This window comes from Saccopteryx bilineata, chromosome 3, assembly GCF_036850765.1.
Source record: "Saccopteryx bilineata isolate mSacBil1 chromosome 3, mSacBil1_pri_phased_curated, whole genome shotgun sequence".
Taxonomy (NCBI): domain Eukaryota; kingdom Metazoa; phylum Chordata; class Mammalia; order Chiroptera; family Emballonuridae; genus Saccopteryx; species Saccopteryx bilineata.
In genome coordinates, this window is record NC_089492.1 from 267,535,610 (window position 1) to 267,551,327 (window position 15,718).

Below are 15,718 nucleotides of genomic sequence, written 5' to 3' on the forward strand. Positions count from 1 at the left end.
TGGGTCATCAGCTTGTTTGAAAGCGACTCAATGGAAACAAATGGGTGAGGGGAGAGGGGTGGGGTGGGAGAAGTGATGATTCCGGTATCCAGACAGGGAGACCAAGCCCCCACACCCCCTCTAGCTTTAGTGCCTTTGAGGAAGCCTCCATGTTAGAATTTATCTACCAAGCCTGGGAACAGCAAAGCAGTGGTAAATATCTGATTAGAGAAAATGCCTAGTAAGCTGCAATTCCATATATTATGAGTGATAAAAGCATAATTGTTTGTTGACAGTGTACATTAGCTATTCACAGCTTGCGTCAATATAGTACCAAGAAACTAGAGTTTAGAAATCTTTAATGGCAGCTCACAAATGCTGTGGAACTAACTACTAGGGGAATAATATCAACAAGTCCCACGCAGTGGGAAGAATGCCATTCCCAGAGATGACTTCATGGGAGAAGCCTTCGTGAGAGGTAGCATTCCTCCACCAAGCTGTATGTTGTTGAAGGAGAAGCCATACCCAGGCCGAGGGTCTGGGAAGGGCACCCGAGGGCAGGGTGGGCATGGCTGAGAGAGAGGCAGGTTGCAGGTGCTTGAGGTGGGCGCATTTGGAGGGAGAGACAACAAACGCCAGCTAGGATGGGGCCCACAGATCAGTTCCAGATAGAGGTCTGGCCCCACTAGGGACAATTTGGTATTTTAATGCCAGGATCCAGTGTGGGCAGCAATCTGTCATCAGCGGACGTGAGTATCTGAGGATGAGGGAGGGGTATCTGGTGCACGGACAAGTCAACAGGAAGACGAGGGACAGGCGAGTGGTGGCCTGGGGCCAGGGTTCTAGTTCTGGAGGTCAGTTCATTGCTGAGGACCCCGCCAGTGCTGCTGGTGTGTGTGTGTGTGTGTGTGTGTGTGTGTGTGTGTGTGTGTGTGTGTGGTGGGGGCAATATTGGGGTCGGAATGAACGGAGGCTGCTGAAGAGAGGGGCCCAGCAAGCACCAAGTTGGAGCTCACGGCTCAATGTAAGTGAACTGAGTTTAGGTTCAACCGAACGGAGGACTTTGGTGCTGTCCAATAGAAACAGAGCGTGTAAATTTGTACACATATATAAATTTTTAAAACTTTAAATTTTGAAATGATTACAGATTCACAGAAAGCTGCAAGGATCCTGCAGAGAGGTTCCATGTACCTTCCTGGTTTCCTCCAGCGGGTGCACCGAATGTCACTATAGCACCAGGATCAAAACCAGGAAGTCGACATCGGTGCAATGTGTGTATATATGTCTGTGCCTTTTAATCACCCGTGTGGATTCGTGTCACCACCACTGCAGACAAGACACAGAACCTGCAGCATCCCCGCAAAGGTCTCTCCGGCACCACTCCGTCATGGTCACCCCACTTCCCTTCCTCTCACTGACCCGAACCCCCCCCCCCCCCCGGGCAACCACAAATCTGCTTTCCAGTTTTGTAGTTTATCATTTCAAAATTGTTATATAAGTGGAATCATTTCGTATTTATTCTTTTGAGATAAGTTCTTTTCACTCAGCACAATGTCCTTGAGATCCATCCAAGTTGTAATATGGACCAATAACCTATTCCTTTATATTGCTGAGGAGTATTTCATGGTATGGATGTACCAGTTTGTTTAGTCATTCACCTATTACTGTAGGACATTTTGGTCATTTTAGTTTTTGACTATTACAAAAATAATAATAAATAACAAAGCATGCTGTGAACAATTATATGCAAGTTTTTGTGTGGACAAAAGTTTTCATTTCTTTGGAATAAGCGGCCAGGCGTGTGATTACTAGGTTGTAGTGTTAGTGTATGTGTAGACTTTTCTTTTTTAAAGAAACTGCCGATTTTTCCAATCGTTTGTGCCACTTTACAGTCCACCAGCGGTGTGTGATTGGTCCAGTTGCTCCACATTTTTGCCAGCGTTTGGTGTTGTCTCTGTTCTTACTTTATCTCTTCCAACAACGTGCAGTGTAATCACGACCTGGGCTTACTTTACACTGCGCTAATGGCTAATGATGTTGAATGTTTTTCATGCACTGATTCGCCAACCTTGTATCTTCTTTAGTAAAATGTCTTTTTGTGTCTTTTACTGATTTTCCAATTGGATTGTGGGGTCCTTGCCTTTTTGTCAGTCATAGGGGAAAAGTATTGTCTTTCCCCATTAATTGCAGTATTAGCTATAGGATTTTTCTAAGTGTTCTCTATCAAGTTGAAGAAGTTTCCCACTATTCTTAGTTTTCATGAAGTTGATTTTTTTAAAAATCATGAGTGAACATTGAATTTTGTCAAGTGCTCTTTCTACATCAATTGATGTGGTCATATGATGTTTTTTTTTTTGTTTTTTTTTTTACTTTTGCCTTGTTAATATGGTGAATTGTATTGGTTGATTTTTAAATATCAAATCAGCCTTGCTTCCTTAAAATAATCTCCCCCTGGCTATGGTATATCATTTTTATATATTGATGAGTTCTCATTGCTAATATTTTGTTAAGGATTTTTTGTTTTATATTTATGTAGGATATTGGTCTTTAGTTTTCATTACTTGTACAATCTTTGGCTTTAGTGTTAAGGTAATAGTGATCTCATAAAATGCATTTAGAAAGTGTTCCTCGATTTTCCGAAAGAGATTGTATGGAATAGGTGCTAATGCTTCTTTATACATTTGGTAGGAGAATTCTCCAGTGAAACCATCTGAGCCTGTGTATTGGGGGGGGGGGGTATTTTAAATTACTAATTTAATTTCCTTAATAGTTATAGTGCTATTTAGATTATCTATTTCATTTTGGAGAAGGTACTGTAGTTTGTATTTTTCATAAAACTGGTAGGTGTTTTTAAGTTGCCAAATGTATGTGTGTCATTTTTAGTATTTTCTTATTATCCTTTTGATAACTACAGGATCTGTTTTCCTTAACCCTGGAGATTTGCCAGTCTGATGGGTGAAAAATAAGTCATGTGGATTCAGTGTTCATGTTTTTTAGATTACTTGGGTGGATCATCTTTCTGATTTGTTTGTTTGTGTTCTTGCCCTTTTCCCCCTTATCTGCATATCTTTTTCATACTGATTTTGTACGTGTTCTTTATAGATTATGAATACTAATCCACTTTCTATTATATATAATCCATAATCTTCCCGATTTGTTTTTTTCTCTTTATTTTTTTACAGTTTCTTTTGCCCCCCCATATATTCTTCTAATTTTCACATAATGAAATTTATCAGTATTTTTTCTTTAAAGCCTCTGGGGTATTAATAAAGCCTCATGCTGTATTAATTAGTACTTCATCAATTTCAAGAGATAGAACCCAAATAAAACTAGCTTCCTAATAATAAAGGAAGGAAGGAAGGAAGTTGGCTCACGTGAGTGGGCACAGTGGGGACAGATCTCTGCATGGCCGGATCAATCAGCATATCATCAGGTTTGTGCCTCATCTCCTCTCACCATTCACCTGTGTCTATATCAATGTGGGACATCATTTTTTTCTAAAGCAGATAGGCTCTGTGTGATGATGAAAAGGCCACTGGCGGCCCATCTTTCATTCTAATGATTTAGAATTCAAAAATAAAAGACTCTCAGAGTGTATGTCACATCCCCTGGAAGGACTCACAATGACCCTGCTTGGGTGATGTGCCCTCTTCCCTCTTCTTCATGCCTTGAACCAGCCCATAAAGATGAGTGATGTGCCACAATTGGTTATTTGCCCAGTTCTGTGGCTCGAGCAGGTGGGGTACCTATCAGAACCCATGCAGTGACAGCTCCCCAGAAGAATGATGGGCAGGTAGCAGCCAAAGCAATCCTCTAAATGTGTCACCCTTAGAAGGACTTCCTCCAGTGTAAGATGATTAAAAAATAGTGTGTTTTCTTCTAATGTGTATGGTTCCATTATTTTAAATATAAATTTTGACCTATGTGAGAAAATGAGGGAGCCAGAGAAGGACAGAGACAGGGAAGGGGAGAGAACATGGTGTGAGGTAGGGATCCTATGCCAGATGTTTTTTATATCTGAAGAGAAGACAACCTTGAAATTTAGAGGGGGGGGTGGTCAACCATTTCACAGTTTGATCACTTTTTCTTCTTTTTCCCTCAAGTTTACTCTAAGTTTATCCTAAGATTAGGAATGGTAAGAAGGGCAAGGGCTTCATCTAGCACATGGCTTTTAACAGCAGGCACTAATAAATATCTGATTTAACTTGTCTGTACCCAATATTCATGCTCTTCAGGGGACATCTGGGCATTGAGATATTACATAGCAGTGGAGGTAGAGAGGAAACCAGGAACACCACAGATATCTCAATGGGGCATCTTGAATTCCCTCCCAGAACCCTGATGGATCTCAAGGGAGCAAGGTGAGCCTATGATAGGGAACAAAGGACACAGGTAGACAGAAGACTGCCACCTTCCTACCACCTGTGTGCACATTAGGTACCACCTGGTGGTCAGCACGTGTGGACACCCAGCAGTGGACAACGTCCTTCCTACAATGTGTTCCCAGGTGTTCTAAGAAAGCTTTATTATTTCATCTCTTTAACATTAGAAGAACCTTTTAAAAAAATGATTCTTTTGTGCTAAAAACATATTATCTCAGGTTCAATAATTCCTTCCATTTCATCATTTCTTTTTCTTCACTTAACTTGCAGGGGGGAAAAAAATTAAGCATTTTAATTTTAAAAGCAAGTACAGTATGATCCCATTTGTTGAAATGATTTCATTGACTCTGATCCCATCTATTGATCCTTCCAGCTCTGTGTGTGCCAGCTGTCAAGGATGATTATTTCCAGATTTGACTGGGTTTTTGTATTTTGCTTTCATCTTTTAAAAATAATGAGCACTTATCATTTCTATAAAAGCAGTAGACTTATTCCTTTTAAATAATAAAGTGTATGATAAGAAGCAACCACATTCTGCTACTTAGAATTGGATGTGTCTTTCTCAATACGTGAATAAATATTGTCTATTGGCAATTATTAGTTGTGCGTTTATGGTAAAATCTACCCGACGCCTCAGAGGACCTCAGCCAGAAAGGAATGCAGCCAAGGAGGATAAAAGAGAAGAGACATGCACAAGGGAGGCCTCTCGGTCAGGGATATCGCCCATGGTTTCAGGGGAGTAGTTCCCATATTTCTGCAACAGGAGACCCTCTGGTGTCCATCTACTTTGCCTTTGAACACCTTGTATATGACTTCTTCTACATTCCTCCCTGCGCCTACGTCAGCATTGTGCATCGAACAGGTGCTCAATAAATGCTTAAGGGATGAGCAGGTCCCAAGGGGGACATTCTCCCTAAATTGCACCTCTTTGTCTTTCAGGCTCACGGGCTTTCAGCTGCCAGCCACCATCGTCAGCGCGGCCACCACCCTCTCTCTGCATCTCATCAGTGACTATGCAGTCAGCGCGCAGGGCTTCCACGCCAGCTATGAAGGTAGGTGCCCCCAGCCTGGCCACAGGAGCCTGATGTGTGCCGGGAGGGTCACAATAGCCCACAGGCAGGGCTGTGACGCACGGGGCTGCGGGGAGGGGCTGCCTGTGACTCGGAGCTCACACCTGGCCTAACGAGGCTGGAGACTGACCGGTAACTCAGTTACTCCAGTTGCCTGCGCTGCAGTTCCAGGAAGCTGAGACTTGAAATCAGAGCTCAGCCGCCATCGCTTCTGTCCTGAGGACCTGGTAACATCTACTTCTCTGTGCCCTTAACTGGGTTTGTTGTGTTTTTATTTTTTTCAATTCTGTTTTCTATTGGGCTTAATTGTATAAGGTACCTCAGCTTGGTTTTGGAAAGAAGAGCAAGATAAACCCTAAGTAAAAGAAATAAAATAAGTCACAGAAAAAAGTAATTTCGTCTCAATACAGTGACTGCAAAGAGTCGGTTTTGTATCATTCAGAGGAGGACGATTACTACTTTTTTCCTTAATAGCATGGATTAGGTTTTCTTGGTTTGAGTTATGCAAATAATTTCCATTTCTCTTAGACAGTTTAAATGTGGTGTTAGCATTCAAATTAACACTAATATCTTCAGATTGTACACTATTATTATTAATAACTTTATTATGTTAGTTCAGAAGGTGGTACTTCTAGATCTCTGTCATTTCCCTGGGAAATTTACATCTCATTAATAGGTAATTATACTGCTGTTGGTGAAGACCCACATTGCTATTTTGTGCTGAGATCACTAATAGGTGTATTTTAACACTGTTAATGATAATAATAGTAATGACATAATACCCTAGTAAAGCATGCCAGTTATTCTTTTTTAAAAATTATTTTTATTATTAAGTGAGAGGTGGGGAGGCAGAGATGGACTCCTGTATGTGCCCGACCGGGGTCCACCTGGTAAGCCCCCTACCTGGTGATGCTCTGCCCATCTGGGGCCACTGCACCATTGCTCGGGAACTGAGCTATTTTAGCACCTGCGGTGAGGCCATGGAGCTACCCTCACTGCCTGGGGCCAACTTGCTCAAACTGAGCCATGGCTGCAAGAGGGGAAGAGAGAGAGTGAGAAAAGGAAGAGAGAAAGAGAGAAGGGGGAGAGGTGGAGAAGCAGATGATCACTTCTATGTGTCCTGACTGGGAATCAAACTTGGGACTTCCACATGCTGGCTGACACTCTACTGCTGAGCCAACAGGCCAGGATCAGCATGCCAGTTATTCTAAAGCTTTCTTTCTCTTGCCTCCAAAACCTCAAAGAATTAGTGATGCTAGCATCCTCTCGGGAGCATGCCTGAGCCTTTCCCTCCCCCCTCCTCTTCCCCCAGATGCATTCCTTTTGCCCTCTCCCCTAAACTCCAAGGGCCCTTCTTCTACCTCTGGAACTTGTTTCCTAAGCCCACACAGCCCAGCTGGTCCACTTCTATGACCTCTGTGACTTCCTAAATAAGCACTCTCTTATAATTTGGGGGGGGGATACTTTTTTGAATAGCATCTCTATTCTATAGGAATATAGAAATAGATGCTACCTTTGTCTTGGCCAGGAATATACCACTGAAAGAAGGCAAATCCTACTTTCCTGGCAAAACCCATTCCTGATGATACATGGGACAAAATTTGATGCTTTAACCTGAGCGACCGAGGACTCCTGAGAAGGTCTCAGTTATTTAACTAAAGCTTCCTGAGAAAGCTCCGGAGAAAGTTTCATAAGCCTTTAACTGAGAGCTCCTGAAAAAAAAACCTACCTGTCTTAAAAGTGAGGTCTCCTGAGATAGCCCAGTTTCTTTTGGAAAGACAATCATTTCCTTCCAATATCAAACCTGTGATCTTGGTCATCCTGGTTACACGTTTACCCCAAACCTTTGGCCCTGAACCCAAACTAATTCTCCCCAAGTTTGAGCTACAACGTCCTTACTAAGAGAGGCTTCTTTAGATGCTTCTTATGGTCTCCCTGACCTTGAGCTCCTCCCACAACATGTTGGCCTTGGGAAGCTTGGCTGTGTTTGGGGATGGCTGGGAGAATGAGTCGGTGATACCAGACTTGGCACCTGCAGAGATCCTGTGTGCTGACACATAGAGGGACACAGCTGGGCCCTCATGGTACCCTCCTTCAACATTCTTTGTAGCTATTTGTCTGAGGTCTGGAATCTCATGTAACTTTAAGAAAAAAAAGTGTCCTATTGATGGCTGACTCCACTGCTCCCTCTGGGGAACAGTGCCAACACCTCTTTATTAAGCAGAGCAGACCTGAGGGTCCTTTCATAGAGCCCTTTTCAATCAGAGGTTCTAGCCTAGAATTCATGGGCAGGGTCTATAGTCAGGTACCACAGGTCTGCAGACCTCTTGTAAATAGAGACAAGATTCTGAAGGTATGAAGGTATAAGGATAGGTGTATTTTTTTTCCTAGGAAGGGTCTAGAATAGGGATCCACAAACTAGGCCTTCCCCCACCTCCCCTCAGGGCTTTATCCAGTCCCTGGCTCATTTTTGTAAATAAACTTTTATTAGAACACAGACAAGCCCATTTGTTGACATATTGTCTATGACTATTTGCTATGCACTGTAACTTCAGAGTTGAGTTATTGCCACAGAGACCATATGGCTTGCAAAAGCTACAGTATTCACTATCGGGCTCTTTACTGACCCCTTGTCTAGAGCTGTGCTTTGCAACAGAGTCGCCATTAACCACATGAGACTATTCACGTTTAAATTAACCAAAATTAAATAAAATTTTAAATTCAGTTTCTCAGTCAGACTAGCCTCCTCTCAAGGGTTCAATAGCCATGTGTGGCTTATAGCTACCCTATTAGGCATCACAGAAAGTTCTCCTGGACACCGTCGGGCTAGAGCTTCCATCAGATTCACAAAGGGCCTGAGGTTCAAACAAGGTTACAAAACATTAAGATAAAGCAAAAGCCAATGCTTCCTTCCTCCCACCTGCCTGGCTCAGCAGAGGGTAGCCCAGCCATGAGAGTGCTCACTTAGCATTCCACAGCCGGACCAAGGGCAGAAGCAAGGGCTCTCCTACCTCAGCCACAGAATGGTGGCAGGTCTCTATGTCACCGGCGCTAAGCTGGTAAAGCTTTGCATGCAGGGCCGGGTCAAAGCCTGGACTGGCGCAAACAGGTTGCCGTAGCCGAGTGACCCCTCCGCAGTCACCTGTGCAGGGTTTCTGCCAACTCCGCAGTCTGGGTGGCTGCTGTCTTTGTGCTGCTCAGCAGAATGGGTCGCAGATGTCTGTGCTGACACCGGAGGGGGGCACAGAGAAGCCAAGGCTGGGAGTGTCACCAAGCCGCACTGATCTGGCTTCTAGGACTGGACCATGGGGCAGTTGGTGCATCTGGGAAAGTGAGTTGCATCGACTTTTGGAACACTGGAAATGGAGGGACAGGGAAGGGAAGGTAGGGGGAACCAGGAGGAGCAGCCACTGCTGGGAATATACCATGAGACACATGCACCCTCCGTGGTGGCCTGGGCCCTCTCTGTCACTGGATTTACCAATGAGACACCGGATAATCCCATATTTGGGGATTGACTGATAAACATTAGCTTCCTGAGCTCACTAACTGGCCTTGGGTAGATGTTTTTGAAACTCCGTGGGCCTTACTGTGGGGGTGCGGGGAGCTCCAGTAATCGAAAGGACTGTGAGGATTTGGCTCTCAGGGAAGGAAGTCAGGACCATCCCCACTGCAGAGTTCACCTTAGTCATTTGTGCTGAACAGCAGCAAGCAGACAGACAGACAGAAAGGCAGGCAGGCGGACAGGCTCCACAGAAGGTGCCCCCTACTGGCCAGGGCTGTCCTCATTCAGGACAGCCTCCTTTGAGTCTCTATTCAAAAAAGTCACCGTACCCATTTCAAAATGACACCAGGCCCTGCTGTCGGTGGCCCCCCGTGGCTGACATCGCTGATAGCCCGCTATCAAAGCCAGTTTGATCCTCCCCCACCTTTCTTGGGAGAGTGAAGAGTGCAGATAAGGAACTGAACTGCTGCTGGGGATTTCGGAGCAAGGTGAGGGCAGGTGACGAGTGTCAGCTCACAGCTGCAGTTGCTTTAAGGAAAAGATCAAAAAGGCCAGTCCTCAAACCCTGAGATGACAGGAGACACTTGATTTGTAATCCCCAGGGGGCAAGAGCGTGGGCTGCTGCTGTGGATGGGAGGGAAGGGGATCAGCTTGTATTAAGCGCTGACTGTATACCAGGCCCTTGACATACCTGATCTCATTATCCCATTTAGTCCCCATGACGGCCTAGTGGACGGACATTGCTATCTCCATCTTACAGATGTAGGAGTCCAGATGTACTCCGGAGTTTTGTGTTCAGCGTAAGGCTACTCGATGGCCAGGAGTGGCTTTTCTAGCACCGAAGACTACACTCTTCTCTTTACTGTGCTCCTTGCAAAACTCCTAGAGTCAGGCGGAGACTGGTGACTCCGTTTCCCAGGCTGCTACCCTGAGCGAAGTCAGAGGCAGGGAAGGACACAGGATGGCCTGGGTCATTCCAGCGAGGCAGCAAGAGATGGGTCCCAGAGCTTCTTGGTTAGGGTTGCTGGAGAAAATACAGGATGTCCAGTTCATTTGAATTTTAAATTATTCAAATTTTTGAAATTTGGGGTTTGTTTGTTTGTTTGGTTTGGTTGTTTGTTCTTTGTTGTTGTTTTTTTAGTATAAGTATATCCCAAATAATTGCCAGGATATACTGATACTTTAAAAAAATTATCTATTGTTTATTTGAAATTTAAATTTAACAGAACATCCTGTATTTTTATTTTTGCTAAATCTGGCAACCACATTCTTAGCACTGATTACCCAGGAGACCCCGTCCCACTCACCCCCTCCTCCTGACTCCCAGAGCGGCCCTACCCTGCTTTGCCCAGCGGGGCTGCCAGGCCACCACAGAGGGTCTGGCCACGCCTCTGCCATTCTGCGGCGTGCACAAGCACGACAGCTCTCTGCAGACACACACACTCACGTGCGCAGACTCAGACCCGTGCGCACTTGGAGTTATGCTACGTGTGCAGTTCTATAATCTGGTTAATGAGGCCAACGGTTTTCTGTGTTAATAAAAGTAGTCCTGTTTTGTCCTTTTTTTTTTTTTTTTTTTTTTTTTTTACAGAGACAGAGAGAGAGTCAGAGAGAGGGATAGACAGGGACAGACAGACAGGAACGGAGAGATGAGAAGCATCAATCATTAGTTTTTTGTTTTTTTTTTTCGTTGCGTGTTGCGACTTCTTAGTTGTTCATTGATTGCTTTCTCATATGTGCCTTGACCGCGGGCCTTCAGCAGACTGAGCAACCCCCTGCTGGAGCCAGTGACCCTGGGTCCAAGCTGGTGAGCTTTTGCTCAAGCCAGATAGATGAGTCTGCGCTCAAGCTGAGCTGGCGACCTCGGAGTCTCGAACCTGGATCCTTCCACATCCCAATCCAATGCTCTACCCACTGTGCCACCGCCTGGTCAGGCCTGTTTTGTCTTTCTTGATGACAGTCAGTGAGGGGTCCCTTGTGGTTTGCATCTACCACGATTATTTAACCAGTCATCTTCTGTGGACACTTAGGTGAAGAATATCTTTGTACATACAACTTAAACCCTCATCAAATTATCTTCTTAGAATAAATTCTTGGAAGTGCTGTTGCTGGGTCAAAAACTGCATAGATTTTATGTTTTTATACATAATTCCACAGTGTCTTTAGTTTGATGATGCACACACCCACCAACAATGTGTGAGAGGACCCAATTCCCCCACTTGATCTACCTTGCATGTTGGTGAGTTTCAAATCAGTTTCATGGATTAAAATGGGTGAAAAATACAGTCTCCCTTTGTGGTGATACTTTGCATCTCTTTGATGATAGGGAAGGTTGAGCACCTGTCATCACTTACTGGCCATTTGTAGGTCATTTTGTAAATTGTCTGTCCCTGTCTCAGCCTACTCTTCTTTTGGGGTGTGAGGATTTTTCTTCTTATCTTTTGTTAAGTGGCTTTGCATATTAGGGATATTAGTGTTATGAGTTTCTTTTTGATGTGTAGCAGTTTTAACTTTTATGCCAGTAATTTGAAATGTTTTTTTTTTTTTTTACACTCTACCTCCAGTGTCATGCTTGGAAAGGCCTTTTCTATGCCAAGATCAGATAGCTATGCATTTAAATGTTCATCATGATATTTCAGAACTTTATTTTTTCCATTTCACTTTTAAGTCCGTTTGGGATTCAGTTGTGTCTGTTGGCTTCTGTGAGTGTCTTTCTGTCTCTGTCTCCCTAACACTGGCTGTGTGTCCTTCTGTCACTCTCTCTCTTACTTCCAAGTGTGCCCTCCTTGTGTCTCCCTGATGTTTCTAGTCTTGCTGCTGTTTGGACATGGTTTCTCCCACCCGGTCCCCTAGGCTTCCCTTTCTCCACACACAACTCTCAAAGATTGTATAAGATTGTTTGTCTATTACAGACTGATCCGCAGGAAAACAAGAATTATAAGCAGATCAGAAAAATCTCAATTAGGTGAAGAGTCTCCGCAGGGTTTAATGCCTAATCCTGGTTTCACCTTTGCATTTTAGCAGCATGAATCCTGAGCAGTCGCTCTAGCAGTCGTGCATAGAACCTATCTGTGAGTGCTGGGTCTCAGTCAGTTAGGTCTGTTTAATCATCTAGGTCCAAAAACCGGTATTGCTGTTTAGCTAAATCTGTCATCTTCTCTTCTGACTATCAGAATACAGGAGGCTTCCTTAAATATCAGGCCTGCTCTATCTAGTTCACTTAGTATGCCCACATAGAATCTAGAAGGCTGAGGAACGTTATTTTTGCAAACTCCCTGGTAACAATAAGGGGAGAATGCAATGATTAAGGCCTCAGGTTCTGGATTCAAACACATCTAGAATCAAATCCCATCTCTGCCACTCACTTGCTATGTGATATCGGGCAAGCTCTTTTATTTCTCTGAGCTCTGGCTTCTGCATGTGTCCAGTCAGGGTAAGAATAATACTTCGTAAGGTTGTTGTGACAATCAAGGTAGAGAACATGCAGGTCACATGATGTGTTAGTACACGGCCTGGCGAATTGTCAGAGATCTGTGTGTGTCAGCTGGTTAATGAAGTCACCCTCATCCTGACCTTACTCAACTGAAATTCTTCAGGAGATGGAAGGAAAGATACGTCAAAACCAGGGGTCACAATCCCAGCCCCAGGGCCAGCCCCTGGCTCCTGAGTTTGCATAAAATCCTTACCCTAGTTGTTCATGATGTGTCTAGTCTTACAGACAGGCTGTGGCTTCTTTGGGAAAGACCAGAGAATCCTCCATGTCCATGAGCCCCAGCACTGCCCGAGTGAGCACCTGTCTGATGGGCATGAGGTCTCGGGCCCTGTCACCTGATGGATCAGAGCTGATGAGGTCAGGGCCAGACAGACAGACACACACACACACACACACACATACATGAACACAACACTTTTGCATATTTTTTTCATATGATTCAGATGCCTGAGGCCCACCTATGATTCCTAGTCTGCCGGAAAAACAGCACAGAGAGGCTGACATCACACATAATGTTCATGGAAAAGATTCTTTCATTCTTTGAGCTACTGTTCATTGAGCGCCTGCTGTATGCATTCCTTGACTTCTCACCCAAGCCTCATTTTCAGTCACAATGTGTCCCCTCTTCCCCTATCCACCCAGATTCCCAGAGAGGAACAGAACAGGGAAGGAAGACGAAGGGCTCAATTCTAAAGAAATAGGATACCTCACCGTGCTTTTGTGACCAGTGGGAGGTCAGTATAGCCATCTCTGCATGAGGACCACAGCATGGTGAAACAGGGTCAGACAGACATATCTGTGAGGGACAGACAGGCACCAACGGAGCCCTCGCTGTTGCTCGGAGAGGCAGGTGTGGAGAGAGCATCAGGACAGAGTGTGCTTTCCTGGCGTTTGCAGGTGGGAGCAAGGTTGAAGGTGACCATGCCACTGTGCACACAGGGACATCGGGGCCCGAAATGGAACCCTTCTTAGACCGCTTCCGTTAATTAGACCTGCTGATTCCCCTCTCCTGGTCTCAGCCTCAGATAATTTCCTCATTCTGCATGAGTTCCCCAATTCTGGGACATTATGCAGACATCTCAAAATTGGGCTAATGGAAGCTGTTCGACTATATATATACCGAATATGCAATTTGCACCATTCAGGCCACCGCGGGCCAGAACAGCAGGCCTGGCAGGGCCTCAGCGAGGGCGGGAGGCGGTGAACGTCCTCCATCTCCTCTGCCCAGGAGGGATGGTGTGTGCTTCCCAAGTGAACTTGCTCCATTTCCGATGGCTCTGACTTGGGAGTTGGAGAATATTCCTCTTAATCAGTACTGTGGAGTAGCAAATTAATACATAGAGATGTGACATTTGAGACAAATTGGGCAGCACTTCTCAATAAGTGGGGAATCAGGATAAATTTCATATCACGTCTTCAGTAATCCCACAAACAGTTCATCATGCACTGTGATATTTTCCCCTTTGGGGGAAGGTATATTAGCATACCTCGAAGATGATATCATAGCAAAGTCTAGTGTCCCGAACCTCCTTATGTCGGGGTGTCAAAAGGCACAGTGATGAAGGGGAGGGAGCATCTTCAGGTTGCTAGGGCCCCGCAGGTAAGGTGTATATCTGCTTTACTTCTCTGTCCCTTTTAATTCATCTATCCAGTCATCCACCCAACCACCCATTTATTTGTTCATTCATTCATTCATTCATTCATTCAACAAATACTGCATATCCACGCTATGCGAGGTCCTAAGGCAGACTTTGAGGAATATGAATGTATAAGAAGTGGTACCTACCTTCAAGGAGCTCTGAGATCTGAAATTGTTGGAGAGGAGTAAGAGCAGAGGAGCAGGGGTCATAAAGGGGTGGCTTCAACTCTGGCTAGCTGTGAGAATCGGGCATGTCTGCCAACCTCCCTGAGCTGATTTTTGTTTTTCCAAAAGAGAAACTGTAACTCCCACTTCAATGGGCCATAATGAGGACTAAAAGAGTTAGTGCATGGGAAACACCTGACACAGAGTCTCTATTCAATAAATACCAATTCCTCATCCTTGAGGAGAGAATTGCTGTCCCGCCTAGTTGGGTCTGTAGATTCACTCGGGCTTTGCCACATCCCCGCTCGGCAAGCTGAGGCAAGGCACTGACCCTTGTAGCTTCTTCCTGTGGACAATGGAATAACCCTCTCCTCCCTTCAAGGGCGTATGAGCATTAGTGATAAGCACCTAGCATTTGTCATATAGTAGGCACCGAGTAAAAGGAAGCTGTTTGTCACAATAGGGCCTGATGTGTTTTGTAGGAGTGAAAATGAAATTATTTTCCCGTGACAAAACCTTGGTCAAGCCTTGTGGCTCTCCAAGAGCAAGGAATGCCAACCACTTTGTTTTCTTTCACCAGGACCTTAGTCCAGGGCTCAGCACACAGTAGTCACCCATTAGGGACACTGCCATTGTAGCTGGTGTTGCCTCTCCTAACCTTGATCGCTGCTAGTTCACATTGGGCGCTTGTGCAGATTAGCGCAAGTGGCCAGTCGGAGGGGACACAGCTTGTGAGCACATGATTAGTGGTTGGAGTCTAGGCTGGCTTCTAGTTCTTATCTTTCCTCTGCATGAGCATCCTGTGGCAGTACTCAACCTGAACGACTGTGTTAACCCAGACAAGTAGCGAGTTATTGCTGGGGAAAGAGAGCAAAGGGAGTTGGACATTATATTATATAAAACTTAGAAAAGCTGCTTCAAAAGGCTTTAATCACTGTAAAAAAAAAAAATAGAAGACTGGATAAAGAAGATGTGGCACATATACACCATGGTATACTATTCAGCCATAAGAAATGATGACTTCGGATCACTTACAACAAAATGGTGGGATCTTGATAATATTATACGGAGTGAAATAAGTAAATCAGAAAAAAACAAGAACTTCAGGATTCCATACATTGGTGGGACATAAAAATGAGACTAAGAGACATGGACAAGAGTGTGGTGGTTATGGGGGGGGGCGGGGGGAGGGAAGGAGGGAGAGGGGGAGGGGGAGGGGGAGGGGCACAAAGAAAACTAGATAGAAGGTGACGGAGGACAATCTGACTTTGGGTGATGGGTATGCAACAGAATTGAATGACAAGATAACCTGGACATGTTTTCTTTGAATATATGTACCCTGATTTATTGATGTCACCCCATTAGAATTAATAAAAATTTATTTATTAAAAGAAAAAAGAAAAAAAAAGCTGCTTCAGTAAAAAGTTTTAACATTCTATTTATTATTTATTTATTTTTTTAGAGAGAAAGAGACAGACAGACAGG

At 44.5% G+C, this 15,718-nt stretch overlaps 1 protein-coding gene across 2 annotated transcripts in view; it reads left to right on the forward strand.

Annotated features, from left to right (window-relative positions):
* CSMD2 (CUB and Sushi multiple domains 2) overlaps positions 1-15,718 on the forward strand; it is a 606,087-nt gene that overhangs the window by 100,514 nt on the left and 489,855 nt on the right. For both annotated transcript variants that reach the window (XM_066269721.1, XM_066269723.1), the window contains exon 3: positions 5,301-5,413. In XM_066269721.1, the coding sequence (XP_066125818.1) occupies positions 5,301-5,413 (113 nt within the window). The remainder of the gene's footprint in view (positions 1-5,300; positions 5,414-15,718) is intronic.